At 38.8% G+C, this 16,339-nt stretch overlaps 1 protein-coding gene across 1 annotated transcript in view; it reads right to left on the bottom strand.

The window, feature by feature from the left end:
• ice1 (KIAA0947-like (H. sapiens)) overlaps positions 1 to 16,339 on the bottom strand; it is a 75,783-nt gene that overhangs the window by 22,848 nt on the left and 36,596 nt on the right. The window contains exons 13-14 of the mRNA XM_060824576.1: positions 14,322 to 14,728; positions 5,569 to 10,473 (exon numbers count right to left, since the gene is read on the bottom strand). Of these exons, the coding sequence (XP_060680559.1) occupies positions 5,569 to 10,473; positions 14,322 to 14,728 (5,312 nt within the window). The remainder of the gene's footprint in view (positions 1 to 5,568; positions 10,474 to 14,321; positions 14,729 to 16,339) is intronic.

Here is a 16,339-nt window from a genome sequence, read left to right as displayed (position 1 = left end):
TTCAAGATTTAGACACTGGGATGCCTAAAGGAGGGTGAAGGTTACCTGGATTCTTTGTACCACAAGGCAGTCACACCTCACAGGATATACAGTAGTTTGATACAGTCAGTGGTTAGGGACAGGAGGGTATGACTGCAAGTGAGACAGGTTGGGTGGGGGGGGGGGGGGGGGGGGGGGGGGGGGGTTGGAGAGAAGTGGCTTCCAGTTTGTGGTGCACTGATGACACCAACATTGGGGAAGTGGGATCTGTACCTATGGGCAGAGCACATCTGAACTATACTGGGACTGGTATATTTGCGAACTGTGAAACGAGGGAACTAGATTGGGTTTTAAACTAGAAAATGGGGTCAAATGCCCAAATGTGGGATGTTCTGATCCATTAAAGAGTGGGAAAATGCAACAGAGGAAAGAATTAATGTGGGAAATGATAACCAGACAATGACAGGTAAGTACAGAGAATGCAGATCTAAAAGCTTATCGACAGATATGGTTAGTGATCACGACAATAATAAAACAATCAAACTTACAGCATTATACTTGAGTCTATGCAGCACTTGAAACAAAACAGATGAACTAGCAGAAAGAAATTTAGATAACTAAGTTTGATCTACTGGCCACAAATGACCTAGATTGGGACCCGAATATTGAATGATACGAGACATTTAGGAAAGACAGTTATCTAGGAAAACGTGGAGGAGTAGTTCTATTCATGAAAGATGATATTAGCAGATAGAAATAGAAAGAAATTATCTTAATTTAGGAAACCAGGATATGGAAGCAGTCTAGGTAGAGATGAGGAATGATAACGGCAAGCAGACAGTTGGGAGAGTTGTGTATAGGCTTTTTAACAGTAATTATATGGTAGTCCAGGTTATAATGGAGCAATCATAGCAGCTGGTCAAAAGGGTACATTCATATAGACTGGAAAACCAGACGGGAAGAGGAGGAGGAGGAATGCACTGTATGTTTTTGGGACTATTTCTTAGATCAGCATGTTATGGTACTAACCAGAGAGCAGGCTGGCTTTGATCAATGAGATAAGGATTTATTATTGACCTCAATGAAAATGCCCGTTTAGCAATGACCATAATACGACTGAACTTTACATACAGTTTAAGGAAATGAAATGTAGGTCCAAGATTACTATTTTGAATTTAAATAAAAACCATTACCAGTGCTGTGAAAGCTAATGTTTTCAAATAAACCTGTTGGACTATAACCTGGTGTTGTGTGATTTTTAACTTTGTACACCCCAGTCCAACATTAGCATCTCCAAATCAAAGCTAAGGAAAGTAACAGGCAATTTCAATTAAGGGATAAATCAATAGAGATACAATGACACACTTTTCGAAGGATATTTCAAAAAACACACAACAGATTCATTCTGACAAGCAGAAAAAACTAAGAGATAGGCACACCATCTGCGGTTAACTAAAAAAAGGATAATATCAGACTCAAAGACAACAACTATGCAAAGATATGTAGAAGGTCTAAAGATTAAACAGTATTATAAAAAGAAATTGGTGGAAGATTAATAAGGAGGGAAAAAAAATCTAAAGTATGAAGATTGGCCAAAAAAATACCATTTCTTCAGATCTTCAATAAATGAAAACAGTCGTTCAAGTAAGTATTGGTCCTCTAGAAAGAGTGTGAGAATTTGTAATAGAAGATAAAGAGATGGCAGACAAACTGAATAGGTAGCTTAAGTCAAACTTTACTAGAGTGGAAGCAATCAACTTCTGGAAATAGCTATAAATTAGAAAGGAAAGGGAGAGAAGAATTCAATAAAATTCTAAAGATCAAGTAAGTAGCACTGACTAAATCGTCAGAACTACAAATGGACAAGTGCCTAGTCCCTGATGGATTTCATCTTAGAATCTTAAAAGAAGTAGCGAGTGAAATAGCTGATGTGTTAGCTTTAATTTTCCGATACTCATTAAATTCAGGGAAGATCCTTTAGGAAGGAAATAGCTAATATTAACTCCTTTACTCAAAAACAGAGGGATGCAGAAAGCAGGAAACTACAGGTCAATTAGCATAGTGGGCAGCACGGTGGCACAGTGGTTAGCACTGCTGCCTCACAGAGCCTGAGACCCGGGTTCAATTCCCGACTCAGGCGACTGATTGTGTGGAGTTTGCACGTTCTCCCCGTGTCTGCGTGGGTTTCCTCCGGGTGCTCCAGTTTCCTCCCACAGTCCAAAGATGTGCAGGTGAGGTAAATTGGCCATGCTAAATTACCCGTAGTGTTAGGTAAGGGGTAAATGTAGGGGTATGGGTGGGTTGTGCTTCGGCGGGTCGGTGTGGACTTGTTGGGCCGAAGGGCCTGTTTCCACACTGTAAGTCTAATCTAATCTAAGTCTAATCTAAAAAAAAATGTTCGAAACTTTTACTAAAGACCAACTAACAGGGCACTTGGATAAGCTCACGGTAATCAGGCAGAGCCAACATGGCTTGGTAAAAGCACAATCATGTTTAAGTGAGTGGGCAGAGATTTGGCAAATGGAATTCAATATGGAAAACTGTCAACTTGTCCATTTTGGCAGAAAGAATAAAAAAGAACCATTTTATTTAAATGGCAACAAGATGCAGGGTTCTGAGATACAATGAGATTTGGGCGTCCCAATGCACAAATCACAGGAGGTTAGCATGCAGGTAATCAGGAAAGCTAACAGAATATTATGCTTTACTCGAAGAACCGAATGCATAAGTAGGAATGCAGTGCTTCTGTTGTATAGGACATTGGTGAGACTGCATCTGAAGTACAGTACTGGTCATCGTACATAGGAAAGATGTTAATGCATTGTAAACAGTTCGGAGAAGGTTTGCTTGACTAACACGTAGAATGAGTGCACTGCCTTCTCAGGAAAGGCAAGACAGGCTAGCCCTGTATCTGCTGGAGTTTAGGAGACTCTTGAAATTTAAACAAAAGATCCGAAGGAGACCTGACTGGGTGGATGTTGAAAGTATGTTTCCTCATGTGAGAGAATCTGGAACTAGAGGTCATTGTTTAAATAATAAGAGGGTGCCCCTTATTTCAAGAAAAGAGATGAGGAAACATTATTTCTCTCAGAGGGTTGACAGTCTTTGGAATTCCCTTCCTCAAAATTCAGAATCCATATACTTTTAAAGCAGAGGGAGATAGAATCTTGATTACCAAGGGGATGAAAGGTTATTGGCATATGCAAAAATGCAGTTGAGATTACAATCAGGTCAGCCATGATCTTACTGAATGGTGGAGCATGTCTGAAGCAGGCTTGAAGTGCCAGACGGCCCATTCTTGTTTTTTTTATTTGTATGTTGTTAAACTTACTGCTTTACTTTAACATTCTAAATTGCCATTTTGTTCAATTCTTTGAATGAGCTTTGCCTCTGAGCTTTTAGTTTTAATTACAGATTCTCAGCTAAGATGCTAACCTGCTTTTTCCCTTTAAACATGCTAACAGATCTAATTTTTGCTTCACTTTTAAACTTTCAATCTTATTTTTCATCTTGATTCTATCATCTAACCCCTTTGAAAGTTTCATCCTTTGCAGACTTCTAGCTATTGAAAATATCAAATTTTCAAAATTTCTGAATCACCAGTGACACCTTAAATATATTATCATAGATCAAATTTTGTAAAAACCAGTAGAAGGCTAGCTTTATTGCCCAGACAGAAACATAAGGATTTACAGGATTAGATGTTAACTGATGAGTATGTTTTATGGAAAAACAATGCAATCAGTTTACACATTGGTCTTTTGTTTACACAGCTGTTCTCACTGAATGATCCTATGATACAGTTATGTTTAGCTAGTTTACATTTTATTAACATCATATGCTGCTGGTGAAGTCTAGATTATCAATGAAATGTTAATCACCAAGATGCTTGGTATTCGTTTCTGAATTCTAACATTTGCAGTTTTTTCTATTGGAAAATTATACTATTTGCTAAGCTTCAATCTCTTTAGCCTGGCTGCCATCTGCTGGAGCAATTCTGAATTAATTATTGAGTTATCTATGTTGTAGTTTCATTTGTCAACAGTTTATCCAGAGAAATACAATCCTTCAATTGAAAACTATTTATAATATTATTTGCATAAAGTTCATTTTCACCCTATTCTTCTGTTATTAAGAAGTCACTAGTCCCTTAAGTTTGATCAATTGGCTTCGGGTATTTTGCAAAACAATCATAATTCAACATCGAGTCTTGACAATGACACCAGCAGAATCTTCTGCTTGGCACAGTTCAAGGTCCCGTCGTATATGGGGTGTGGAAGACAATTACCCCATCCAGCTTAATTTTCCACAGAAATCCCATCAATAAATCCAACTAGTTTTTAATTAAATATTTTATAAATTTTGCTGAAGACTCCTCAAATGAGATTATTTCAGAGTAAAAGAGTCTGAATTTTTTGTAACTTTTCTTCCTGATCCTTGTCACTTTGACACTGGAGATCAGCTATATCACATTGTGCTCGGTGTTCCGCTTGCTTTTCTGACCAGAAAAGAATGCAGTCCTCAAACTATTATTTGAGCAGGGCAAGCTGAAACTTCAGCATAATTGTCTTAGAATTGTACTCTACTCATTTGACAATAATATTATTCTGCTCATTTCACTGATCCATATGCCTACAATGGCTGGTTGAGCCTATGATCACTTCAATAATCAGCTTCTCCTTAAACAAGTTCAAACAATTCATTAAAAATGCATCAATTTTTATTCAGTAACTGAAAACATTAAAATTTAAGAAACATTTATATATGATTGACTAGCTAGGTTTTCTGTTCCAAAATATTTTCTGCTTGCTTTTAGAATTTGGTTTCTTGAAATAAAAATACTCGTTCTTTAAAAAAAGGGCAAACTTTATTTTCAGTGCATCGGAATGAACTAAATATAGAATTTTAAATTTAGGAATGGTTGAAAATTTGTGGCAGACCAACAGTACTTACCAAAAAAAAGAAAGTACATGACAATACAAATGTCTGGCACAATGGATTAAGAAAATTTATTTAAAATCAGTAATAACTATTCAGCCTTGCAACAGAATCATAATGTATTTTGAGATAAAACCATAATAAATAAAAGGATGCTACTTTGGTTTTGCAATGGACTAATGTAGACATCACTTTTGTAAGGCATTTCCATTGAAGAGTTTAACTTTCGAAAGACAGAGAAGGAGAAAGACAGAGAAAGACAAAGAAAAATAAATCAGAAAAGAATGCTATTATAACTATTATCACATCCTCAGAATATGATAAAGTATTTCAAACAATAAATTATATTTGTAATGTAGTTGCTGTTATACAAACAAAAATAGCAACGAGCTTGTGCACAAAATCCCACAGCTAGTGAACTGAATTAGTCAATTGCTTTCAGCGATAATATAGTGAATTATTTGAGATGTAGGTAGTTACAGCCACACAATAAATTTGGTACTCAACAGGTACTTTTCGATATCCTTACCTTATTGCATCATTGAGAGTCATCCTAGAATATTTTAATACCATATATTATATGTTAAATTACCACCATAAAAACAACTGAAACCCGCGCACATAAAGAAAATTAGAGACACACATGCTTACCTTATTACCACTCACTTCACAAATTACTTCCTTTTCCTCATCACGTAATACTGGAATATGAGGAATATTCCCAACAAATACATGACTGCGAATAACAGGCAGTAGGTCAAAGCAGGACTTGGTAATTTTCATTAAGGCACTAGCTAAAGCCTCTTCACTTGAATTAATAGATTCAAGAGGCTGGGAGAAACGTTGAGCTTTATATCCAGCTTTTTGTTCCATTAGCCCATTGCAAAGTGGTTTGGTTGTGTCAATAACACTTACAGTCGAGGACTCTTGTGATATGATTAAATCAGTAGTACTATCGCCATTTTGACAACTGTTTTCTACTTTCACTCGTTTAGCTTTTCCTGACCCATCATCATCTGCATTTCTTTTGGCACCCTTTTGGTCTTTTTTAGGCCTATCCACAGTACTTAACACAACAGCAACAGCTGGCTGTTGCTGCTCTAAATCCTTCTCATATCCATCAGGCTTTGAGCCTTCAGATCTGGAATTACTTCCTGCTTTAACAAATGCAGTTGCAGAAGAATTAATTGCTTTGAACCCCATGATTTGGTTCACTGCTCCTGCCTGGTTCTCACTATCTGTGGGGCCACGAATGCTGAGTTGAACATTTCCACGGAGAATGTTCAAAGTTCTTGCACGGGCAGACAGGTTGGGATACATAGCATCCAAAATTTTTACAGAGTTCTCTTGAGGTAAAGCTGAACTCCCAGATGTTGATGCAGACTGAGGTAGTCGCCCAGGCACAGGTACAGCATGCTTTGGGGTTGCAGTGCAAAACTGTAATGGAGAAGACTGGATTCGTTCATGTCTTCCAAATTCTAATGGGGATGGTGATTGCATCAAAGGAGACTTCTGTTGGGTATAATCCAAAGGAGGAGAAACTGAAGCAGCCTTTGTAGTCTCTTTAGAAGGTGAAGCCAAATCATCCACAGGAGAACATACAGACACTGTACTGGATGTTGTAATAAGAGGGGATATCGGTTTTGCAGCTCTTACACCTCTTGGTGGTGTAGCTACGAGTGGTGGCAGTAATGGTGGCAAAGGTTCTCCCATTTCTAACATGACTCGATGAATTTCCTGTGTACACAATGCTGGCGCAGAAGTGTCGGCACTGGCTTGTACAGGGGGATTGCTCAAATTTGAACTTCTTCTGTTTCTTCTTAAAACAGCACGACTTTTGCAGGTGGACTGCACATTCGATTTTTGTAAAACATCCTCTGGTTGCACATCTCCATCACCTTCAGCCAAACTTCGTGGCATTCTTCTACCTAATTGTACTTTTTTGGTTTTTGCAGTCTTTTTAGAGGTATGCTCAATTTCTGAAGTTCCAAATGATTCCATAGCCACTGAATTGTCAACTGTACTTTCAAATAATGCCTCTGTATCATGTGAAGCCACTGTATAAATGGATCTGCGATGGTCTGAAGGAACATCTGGAAGTGATGGATTCCACAAATCACAATAATTAGAATGTTGCTTTGCATTTGGTGTTCCTACTTTACTTGCTTCAACAATATCTGTCTGAGGAGCAGCCTTAAGATCACTGCTAGTGTAAAGCACAGTTTGTGAACCAACACACATTAATTCTGTTTGCGTTGAACTGTCTACTGTTTGAACAAGATGTACATGACCAGAGGTTCCCTCCGTAGGTGTATTTGTAGAATTATTCATTGTTTTTACATTTGAGATGCAATTTGACATTTTGTGTACAATTCCAATGGTATTCTTGTCTGTTTGCAAGCAGTCCTTCTCTTTCATGCCATTGTCTTTATTGGAACAAATGTCAGAAGAGTTTCTCAATTTCTCCACAATCTCTGGATCATTTTGCAGACAATTGTTTTCCAAACATTTATCTTCTATACGTGCACATCCTAACAACGTGTCAGTGTTGGTGCTTGATTCCGAAAGAGGTTCATTCTCACAATTTTTTAGAGCAGGGGTATCTAAATCTAGAGCTGAAACTCCATATTTTCTTGACACAGTATTATCCCCATATTTGTCACCTTCAGAATTCAAATCATTTTCTTTGATTGCTGGAGTATGACAGATGTCTTGTGAAAAATCTTTATCCAAAGTTACTGGCTCAGTTTTGCTCTCAATAGAGTCAGGATGAATAGCCACGTGATCTTCCTTAGCATTTGTTACGCTTTCAATTTTACAAATAGTTTCAGTACCTTCTGATACACAGACGGAAGAAAAAGGCACTTTGTCACATTGAACTGTAACATGGCCATTAACAGAAAAGGTGAGGTGTTCAGCTTCAATTTTCTGATTCACAATCTGAGCTTCGACGTCAGGAGACGAGCTTTCACGCATGCTAACATCAGCTGTGGTGTCTAGTTCAACGGCCTTTTGATTAATGGCTTCTTGCTTTTCTTCCTCGGGAGTTAGAATCTTTGAATGCCATTGCTTTCTTTTGATTTTTCTAACCAACACGGAGACTTCTGCCTCAGAGTTCTGCAGATTCATCCCACAAATTTGAGTTGAGTCTGTGCTAGATTCTTGATTGCTGATCTCTCCCATGTGACATTCTTCTTTTTCATTTTCCACAACTTTATCTTCTTCTTCATTCCACTTGTCAACTGCAGTTTCACAAACAAGGTCTTCTACTTTTTGAGCAGCTCCAGTTGACTCTGATCCTGTGGAAAGGAAATTCGGCTTTTCAGATTTGCTGGAGATTCCCATAAAAGTACAATCTGAGGATTTGTCCTCAACAAGATCAGTCAAAACAGAAGAACAATCTGACTCGAGGGGTGAAGGTGCTTCACTAGATTTGGTAATCATGCCATCTTCCTCTATTAGGGACTTGGTTTCGGATTCTTCAATGGAAGACTGCACCGAAATCAATGTGCATTCGATAAATGCCGATCCATTGGAACTACCGTCCTCCAGGTCCACAAGGTGTGTTGAAAGGTAGTCTTTGCTTTGATCCTGTGTAACACCAGATATCTCAGAACTGTCAAACTCAAAAAATGGCGAAGGCAGCTCTCTCATTTTAAGATAATCTTGACCATTTGCCGTAGTCTCCACTTCAGTCATCCGAGTACTGAATGGTACCAAGGTTGGTGTACATTTATTGTTTGTTACATCAGATGTAGAACTACTCAATTCTACTTCGTCCATCTCCATATCTGTACTGCAAATGGAATTCTCTTGAATGACATCAGAGCAGTCAGATTCATGCGAAGACACCTCATTGAGTTTGCTGAAACTGTCTTTCTCCTTTATTATAAAGGATGATTTGGCCTGTTGAATAAATTCAGGCTCTGAAAGTACTACAGGTTCATTGTTAGGGCTGTCAAAGGCAGAAGCTGTGGAATCTAAGCCTTTTACCACCACATGTTCAGTGCCGAAATGGTCCTTGGACCTGTCCTGAGCTATGATAGAATTGTCAAACTTGCCAACTGCTCCGGTCTCTTGTATTCTGTCAATCTCCTTATGTTCCTTTGCACCCAACTCTTCAGTGTCACTGGATACAGAAGTCGGTCTGCCTTCATCTTTTTGATTATCTGATGTTAGACCAACAGAATTGATATTTATTTCTTTGTCCGATGGAGAAAAATGGTTCTTTGCCTTATCCTGGGATATACTGGTTTCTGTGGGACACTCAAAATCCACTAGCAATGGCACTGCCTGTATTTGATTTTTTGCACCAAGTTCATTAGGTGTTTGCTCAGAATCAGTGACTGACGTTGAAGTCAGTATGCATTTATCTTTGTGATTAGACATGGAACCATCCAAAGAAACTTCCTCCACCTCTGCACACCCTGTAGCAGTGCAGTTCTCAGACATGTGCTGAGAAACATCAATTTCTTCAGAACAGTAAGTCTCAGCTGATGGGGTTTTCTCCTCCATTTTGTTAAGGTTTTGTTCTGTTGTCGGTGAGTTTGTTTGAGAAAGTTCCACATCAGTTGGCTGCAACAAAATCTGTGAACATTCACCCTTTTGCCTGTCAAGTGTAAAACTATTGCAATTCCTTTCCTCCACCTCCATGTCCTCTGCAGGAATACATTCGTCAGAGTTATTCTGAGCAACACTGTCAACTTCAGTATTGTTCAGCTGTGAAAATGATATTTCTTCTTCCCCTGTGCTAACACCAATTTGCTTCTTTGTCATGCAATCTGATGTGGTGTGCTCCATATCAGTGGCCAGCACTGAAGTTACTATGCATTCACTTCTTTGACTGTGACATGTAAGACTATTACAATTAAATTCTGGCACCTCCATTGCTTCACACGTTGTTTCTAACTGTCCACTAGCAGGGGCTTCGTCTGACACAAGCTGTTTCTTGTCCACCTCTTTAACACAAGTTTCTATGCCATGTTCTTCTCTACTGCATGGCTGCGTCTTTTCAAATTCTGGTTCCGCTGTTTCAAGGTTAGATTCTACTGAAACCACAGTGTTTTCTGAACTTTCTGTATCATCAGCCCTCTTCACATCAGCATTGCAATTGTATTGCGGAGATGTTGTGTCATTTTTAGCAACAGGGACAGAATCAACATCACACATTTCTGGATTTCTGGTCACATCACGGTTTTCTGGAGTTTCCTCAAATAAGGACTGAACCTCAGCGCCGTTCTCATTTCTACACTGAGCATTTTCAACAATCAAAGAAGAGTCTGAAAATTCAGCCTCTACTTCAGTTTTTGTTGAACATTGCTCATTCAGATCATCAATTTCTGCCGCAGAACAGTCCATTTTTTCTGCAGGTAACTCTTCACACACACTTGCAGAAATGCCTGCTTCCATCATAGATGCCTGATCAGTTGTCAGCACCTTGGTGCATTCAGAATTATCCACTTGGTCAGTCTCTGCTACACTTTCACTGCAGTTCCTTCCAGGAAGATTAATATCTTCATCGTCGCTTGAATCGGTAATATCGCCAAACAGGATTTGCTGCAGAAGAGAAAGAATATTTTATTTACGTTTTTCTGATTTTCTTTAAGCAGTCTGAACAAAACAAAAACAAACCTCTATAACATTACTTTTACAGTGTTTTAGAAGAAGTCAAATAAATCAAGCTGTCTTAATATCTGACTTAGTAACTGAGTTAGAGAGACAAGGAAAATGCTAAGGTAAGTGCTGAGTTTCAAATTTCAATTGGAACATTAGTTGGAATACTACAATTCACTCAGTGTTTCAGAGTTCAGGAAAGTTAAAGACTCCCACATTATCATGTATCACACAGTTGTTGAAAATGCATTAACATGGGAGTAGAGGAAATGGAGCCAGACATGTCCTTAGCATGAACACAAATAGTTTCTTGGGCTAGGACTTGGAGAATGCTCACGACACTGAGCAGTTAACTGTTTCGGGGAAGAATAATGGACAAAGCTGGTAAAGGAAATGAAGCTTGTCCCAGGTGAAATTTCTTAGAGACATTGACACTTACAAGATTTTAAAATCACAACTGACACTAAGAACATAGCTAGTGGCAGGAGTAAAAAATTCATCTCCTCACCCTGCTCCGCCATTTAATACAACCATGGCTCATCTCGTCTTGGCCTCAACTCCACTTTGCTGCCTGTTCCCCATGATCCCTCAACCCATTGCGAAGTTAAAACCTATCACTTCCACAGACTTATTCAGTCTCCTAGCACATAGGTTCCATTTTAGATTAATTTAGGTATACCTTGACACTTTACCACGTCCAATTTTTTACTCAGAATCTCAGATACTATTCGACTTATTCTTTGACAAACGCTACATGGATTCCAATAAGTTTTTTTATGCCCTCAATGAAGTAATCAGCACAGCAAGCCATTTTTCTGTTTCAGTTTGTGCTGAACTGCTGGTTCTCTGCCTTATGAAACTTGCAGCATGCAATGGCATACAAATACTATGCCTTCTAGAAGATCACAGTAAATACAAATATTGGTTGTCAAAATACATTGAATTATATTAAGTTATAAAACCTAACTAACCAGTAACTGATTTCTCCTAACAGCAATGCCAATATGGAAAAGGAGATATTCTAATTATTTAATGCTTAGCACAAAAGGACTGGTACTTGGTTAAGAAAACAAATCAAATATCTTTATTTTCTCTACTAAAACATCTTGGATGAAATGGAACAGGACTTAGTTCCTGAGTGTGATGCTGAAAAAGCACAGCCACTCAGGCAGCATCTGAGGAGCAGGAGAATCGACATTCCTGATGAATGAGGCATCCCTGATGAAGGGCTCTTGCCTGAAACGTCGATTCTCCTGCTCCTCGGATGCTGCCTGACCTGCTGTGCTTTTCCAGCACCACACTCTTGACTCTGATCTCCAGCATCTGCAGTTCTTACTTTCTCCTAGGATTCAGTTCCTGTACGGCTACAAAACATTTTCTTGCATAATATCAAATCTAAACATAATTGAAAGTAGGGGATCATTATATTTCTGAGATATTGCTTCAGACAACAGATGCAATGTTTTCGATGCTAAACTAATCTGCCAGTTTAAGAACTTCCTATAGACAAATGGTGTAAATAAATAAATGAGATATAAGGGTCGATGGTTACACACTGCAGATATCTTTTTGCTGTAGATCAGCGTTAGCTTTTTTTTTCTCTTTAGGGTGGTACATCTAATTTTCCATTAAGAACCCTAAGGTTTCAGTAGTACGTCTATCAGCAGTTTTCTAACCTGGGTGAATTCCCAAATTAGTTTCATGACTATTGGCCTGTGATTACTTCATCTGAGCTATTGGATTAGGGAGGTAAGTGAGCAAAGGATGCACTGATATAATGGAGTCCCAAGCTTCACAGATATGGTCTGCAGGGAAACAGCCTTCCTTAATGATGGGAGAGAACTGCTACAGAGAAGGTAGTGTGGATGGAAACTGCTGAGGTAACTACAAGTGTCGTGTTGGCTAATAGATACAATGCCAGAAGTGATTCAATGACCGAAGGACAGGAAAGATGTACAGAATGGCACATCACACAAAACTCTTCCCTCTTGCTCAATTACCCACTATTGCTTTCACTGGCGAAGTCTAGAGATCTACGCACCCACACTTAACAAAAGCCCTCTTTCAAAAGCTCTTATCACTGATTACCATTTAAAATGTGTACTGTATTTTGTGAAAGGGCCTTCTTATAGCACACAGTGGTGCAGATAAAGCTAAACTGCTCCCAAACCCAGTTACTGCTTCAAATATTATACCCTTAGTTGTCTATGAGCACTGGTTCAATGTGATAAAATGTTACAGAATCTTACAGTACAGAAGAGACACCTCAGGTCGTCAAGTCTGCTCGGACAGAAACTTACTCCAAATCTATACTTGAACCAGGTTCTAGCACCAGGCCAATCGCTTTGAATGCCATGACATTTTAAGTGGCCTTCCAAGTACTTTCTCAAGGTTATGAGGTTTCCCACCTTAACTAACCTCCCAGCTAGTGCATTCCAGATTCCCACAACCTTCTTGAGTGAAAAGGGTTTTCATGAAACCCCCTCTAAAATATCCTGTCTTTTATCTTAAAATTATAACAACTTGTCACTGACCTTTCAACTAAAGGAAGAGCTGCTTTCTAATTTCCCTGTCCATGCCGCTCATAATCACATACAACCTCAATCAGGTCCTGCCTCAGCCTTCTCTGCTCCAAAGAAAACAACCAGAGTTTAATAGCCTCCCTTTATAGCTCAAGTGTATCATCCAAGGCAACATCCCGATGAATCTCCTTTGATGTCCTCCTTGGTTCTCTTTGATAATGCAAGTGCCTATTCCATATTCTTCACTGTTTTAGCCTTTCTGGCTGCACTGTCTTAAGATTAGATGCCATTGAAACAACAGTGTTCCTGGAATTTTCTGTAATATCATTTCAAATATCTTCACCGTAATTCAGCTGTTGCACTGGTGGGTTAGTGGGTGCAGGAAGGAAACTAACAATCTACACTCTGGAATACATGTACACTGATTCCTCCCAAACAGTGGGGACTTTGTTAAATAAAATCTACAAGACTAGGATTGTTCGAGTTGTTAGGTAAGGGCAAGAGAGATTGCACAGCAAAGATGGATAAATGAAGTTGAGACATAGATTAACTATGATTTAAAATATCAGTCAAATAAACTAGAGTTTGAATGCCCTTTCTACGTGGGTAGGACTTTATTCTGATGGCTTTTTTGTGAAAAATAAAGTCACACATTGCTTATATTACATTGACCGTAGAAAACAATACTAGTGTTCCAACAATTATTCAGTGAAGCTCCCTAAATATCAATTTCAGCATAAACTTGGTCTTAAAAGAAACACTTCCAACTCTCCTGAATTATTATTTGTTCCCATCCAACTCACTTACTGGGTTCTACTTGTGGAATTATCACTTTAATTCCCATGAGTACTGTGTTTTGGAAGTCACCTTGTTCCTTGGTTTGATTGTCACCAAAAACTGGTTTAAAAAAAAGGAAACCTTAAGCCCACCTTCCTGAGCTGGATTTAAGGCAAGGTATCAAAATATAAGGATAGTGTGCAAGTGTACTTAATCATTCATTATCTCAACCACTTTTACATTTTCTCCAGACTATTACAGAGAACAAATCGAGTGGTAATTCCCTGTTGTACCTCAGTCTTATCCAAATAACCTTGGTGTTAATTATGTTAGCTACAATGAAATATTTATTACTGTTCTCTAATGTTCTGAAACCTGGAAGCACAATGACCCAAAGCAGCATTGATGCAAAACCATGAGATATTAATGAAATATTTGATAAAACAATAAAATTAAGTTTTCTATGATAACTAACACTTTGTTTAGACCTGCCTTTTTAGATGAAGGAGAACATGGCAATGGAGACAGTTGAGGAGGAAGAGGTTCAGTCCAATCAAGTATTTCTTGCAGCTGCCGGCTTAAAGCATCTTGCTCATCATCATCACCATCATCGCTATCAATATCACTACTTGAAGTGTTTGCACTGTCAGTAGGATCTTTGTGTTGAGTTAGCTCTATAGTTTTGTCATCATAGAAGGCACTGTCACCATTGCTCTTCAGTCCTTCATCAGCCAAACTCTCGTCCATCTTTGAGAAATTGTTTTCTTCTTGGTTGCACTCCAATTGACATGGGAGTGAAGATGTTGGCAGCTCTGATGTTTCCATTGGACTACTGTGACTTGGGTTACTTAGACTACTTCTGAGCATCTTCGTTTTCTTCTGCGAAGGTCCTCTCTTGCCTATACCAGGTTAGATTGGAGAAAACGTTAAACGTACTCAAACAGCTGAGCTTTACCTTTTAAAAATGCACTGTCATAAGAATTCAAGAATTCGGAGCAAAATTAGCATTTAAGCTTTTTGCTTAACAGTAGCGAATTCAAGACATAACTGTATCCTCCAAGCCAGCAAACAAGTGGAAAATATGATGGAATACAGTTGGACGGAAATTGTAGATTGGTGGAAGAATTTTCAAATACTGATATGGGAAACTTTTAATTAATTTATGAGATGTGGATGTCGCTGGCTGGGTGAGCATTTACTGCCTCTTCCAGCTGCCCTTGAGAAGGGAGCTGTGACCTGCTTTCTTGAATTACCGCAGTCCATGTGCTGTGTGTAGACCCACAATACCATGAGGTAGGGAGTTCCAAGTTTTTGAGTGACACTGAAGGGCATCAATACATTTCCAAGTCTAGGTGGTGAGTGGCTTGGAAGGGAACCTGCAAGTGGTGATATTCCCACCTTAGAGGAAATGAATGTTTTGTATATTGTGCTGATCGAGTGGTTGCTTTGTCCTGGATGGTATCAAGCTTGTTGAGTGTTATTAGAGCTGCAAATGGTGAGTATTCTACTATATCCCTGACTTATGCCTTGTAGATGGTGGACGCGTTTGGGGAGGTGAGTTACTTGCTGCAAGATTCCTAGCCTCTGACTTGCTCTGTAGCCACTATGCTTAAATAGCTAGTTCAGTATTGTTTCTGGTCAATGTTAACTCTGAAGAAGGTGAAGTCATTTGATGCAAAGCAATGCTGCTTAGATACACTCTAGTTAGAGATGGTAACTGTCTGGCATGGATGTTACTTTCCATTTGTCAGCCCAAACCTCCATAATGTCCCAGTCTTGATGCATTTGGGCACGGACTGCTTCAGTATCTGAGCCACAAGTAGTGCTGGACATTGTGCAATCATCAACAAATATCTCTATTTCTGACTTTTTAATGAAACATTTGGAAATTGTTGCGTGGATAGTTGTTTACGTATCCTAATACAAACTGGGAAAGCAATACTGTAGAAAGGGGGAAAGAGTTTTCTTGAGTGCTTGGGAGTATTTTCACAATCAGTGCATTTCATCCTATGAGAATGAATGGATTGCTGGATTTAGCTGCGAGTGGAAAGGTCTTGGAAAAGTTGGAATTAAAGAATGACAGACAAAACAACACCAGAACATTCTGCTACTATTAAAGAGGAGATGGTTTTCGTACATTGCCCTAACTTATTCCTTGCGGGAACAATGAAAGTCAGAATTTTATGCATGAGTACAGAGGGGAAAAGACAAGATATATATGGATATTCCAGGGATGAAGGTCATTGTTTACAAGGAGACACTGATGACATTCTCCTTAAAGAGAAGTATGGTTTTGATAGCTGGAAATGTTCAAAATTATTCAGGGTCTTTACAGAACTGATAGAGAAAAACTGCTCTCTTGGATGGACACGTTAAGAACTTAAAGACACACAAAAAAGATGAAAGGCAAAGAGAAAACAATTTTAATATTGATTGTGTTTCAGATTTGCAATGCATTGAGAGGGTGGTGATGGCAGATTCAATTGTGGCTTTCAAAAGGGAAGTGGATA

Source organism: Hemiscyllium ocellatum, chromosome 5, assembly GCF_020745735.1.
Source record: "Hemiscyllium ocellatum isolate sHemOce1 chromosome 5, sHemOce1.pat.X.cur, whole genome shotgun sequence".
NCBI lineage: Eukaryota > Metazoa > Chordata > Chondrichthyes > Orectolobiformes > Hemiscylliidae > Hemiscyllium > Hemiscyllium ocellatum.
Note: the sequence above shows the minus strand (reverse complement) of the source record. Positions and strands in the feature narration are given on the sequence as shown.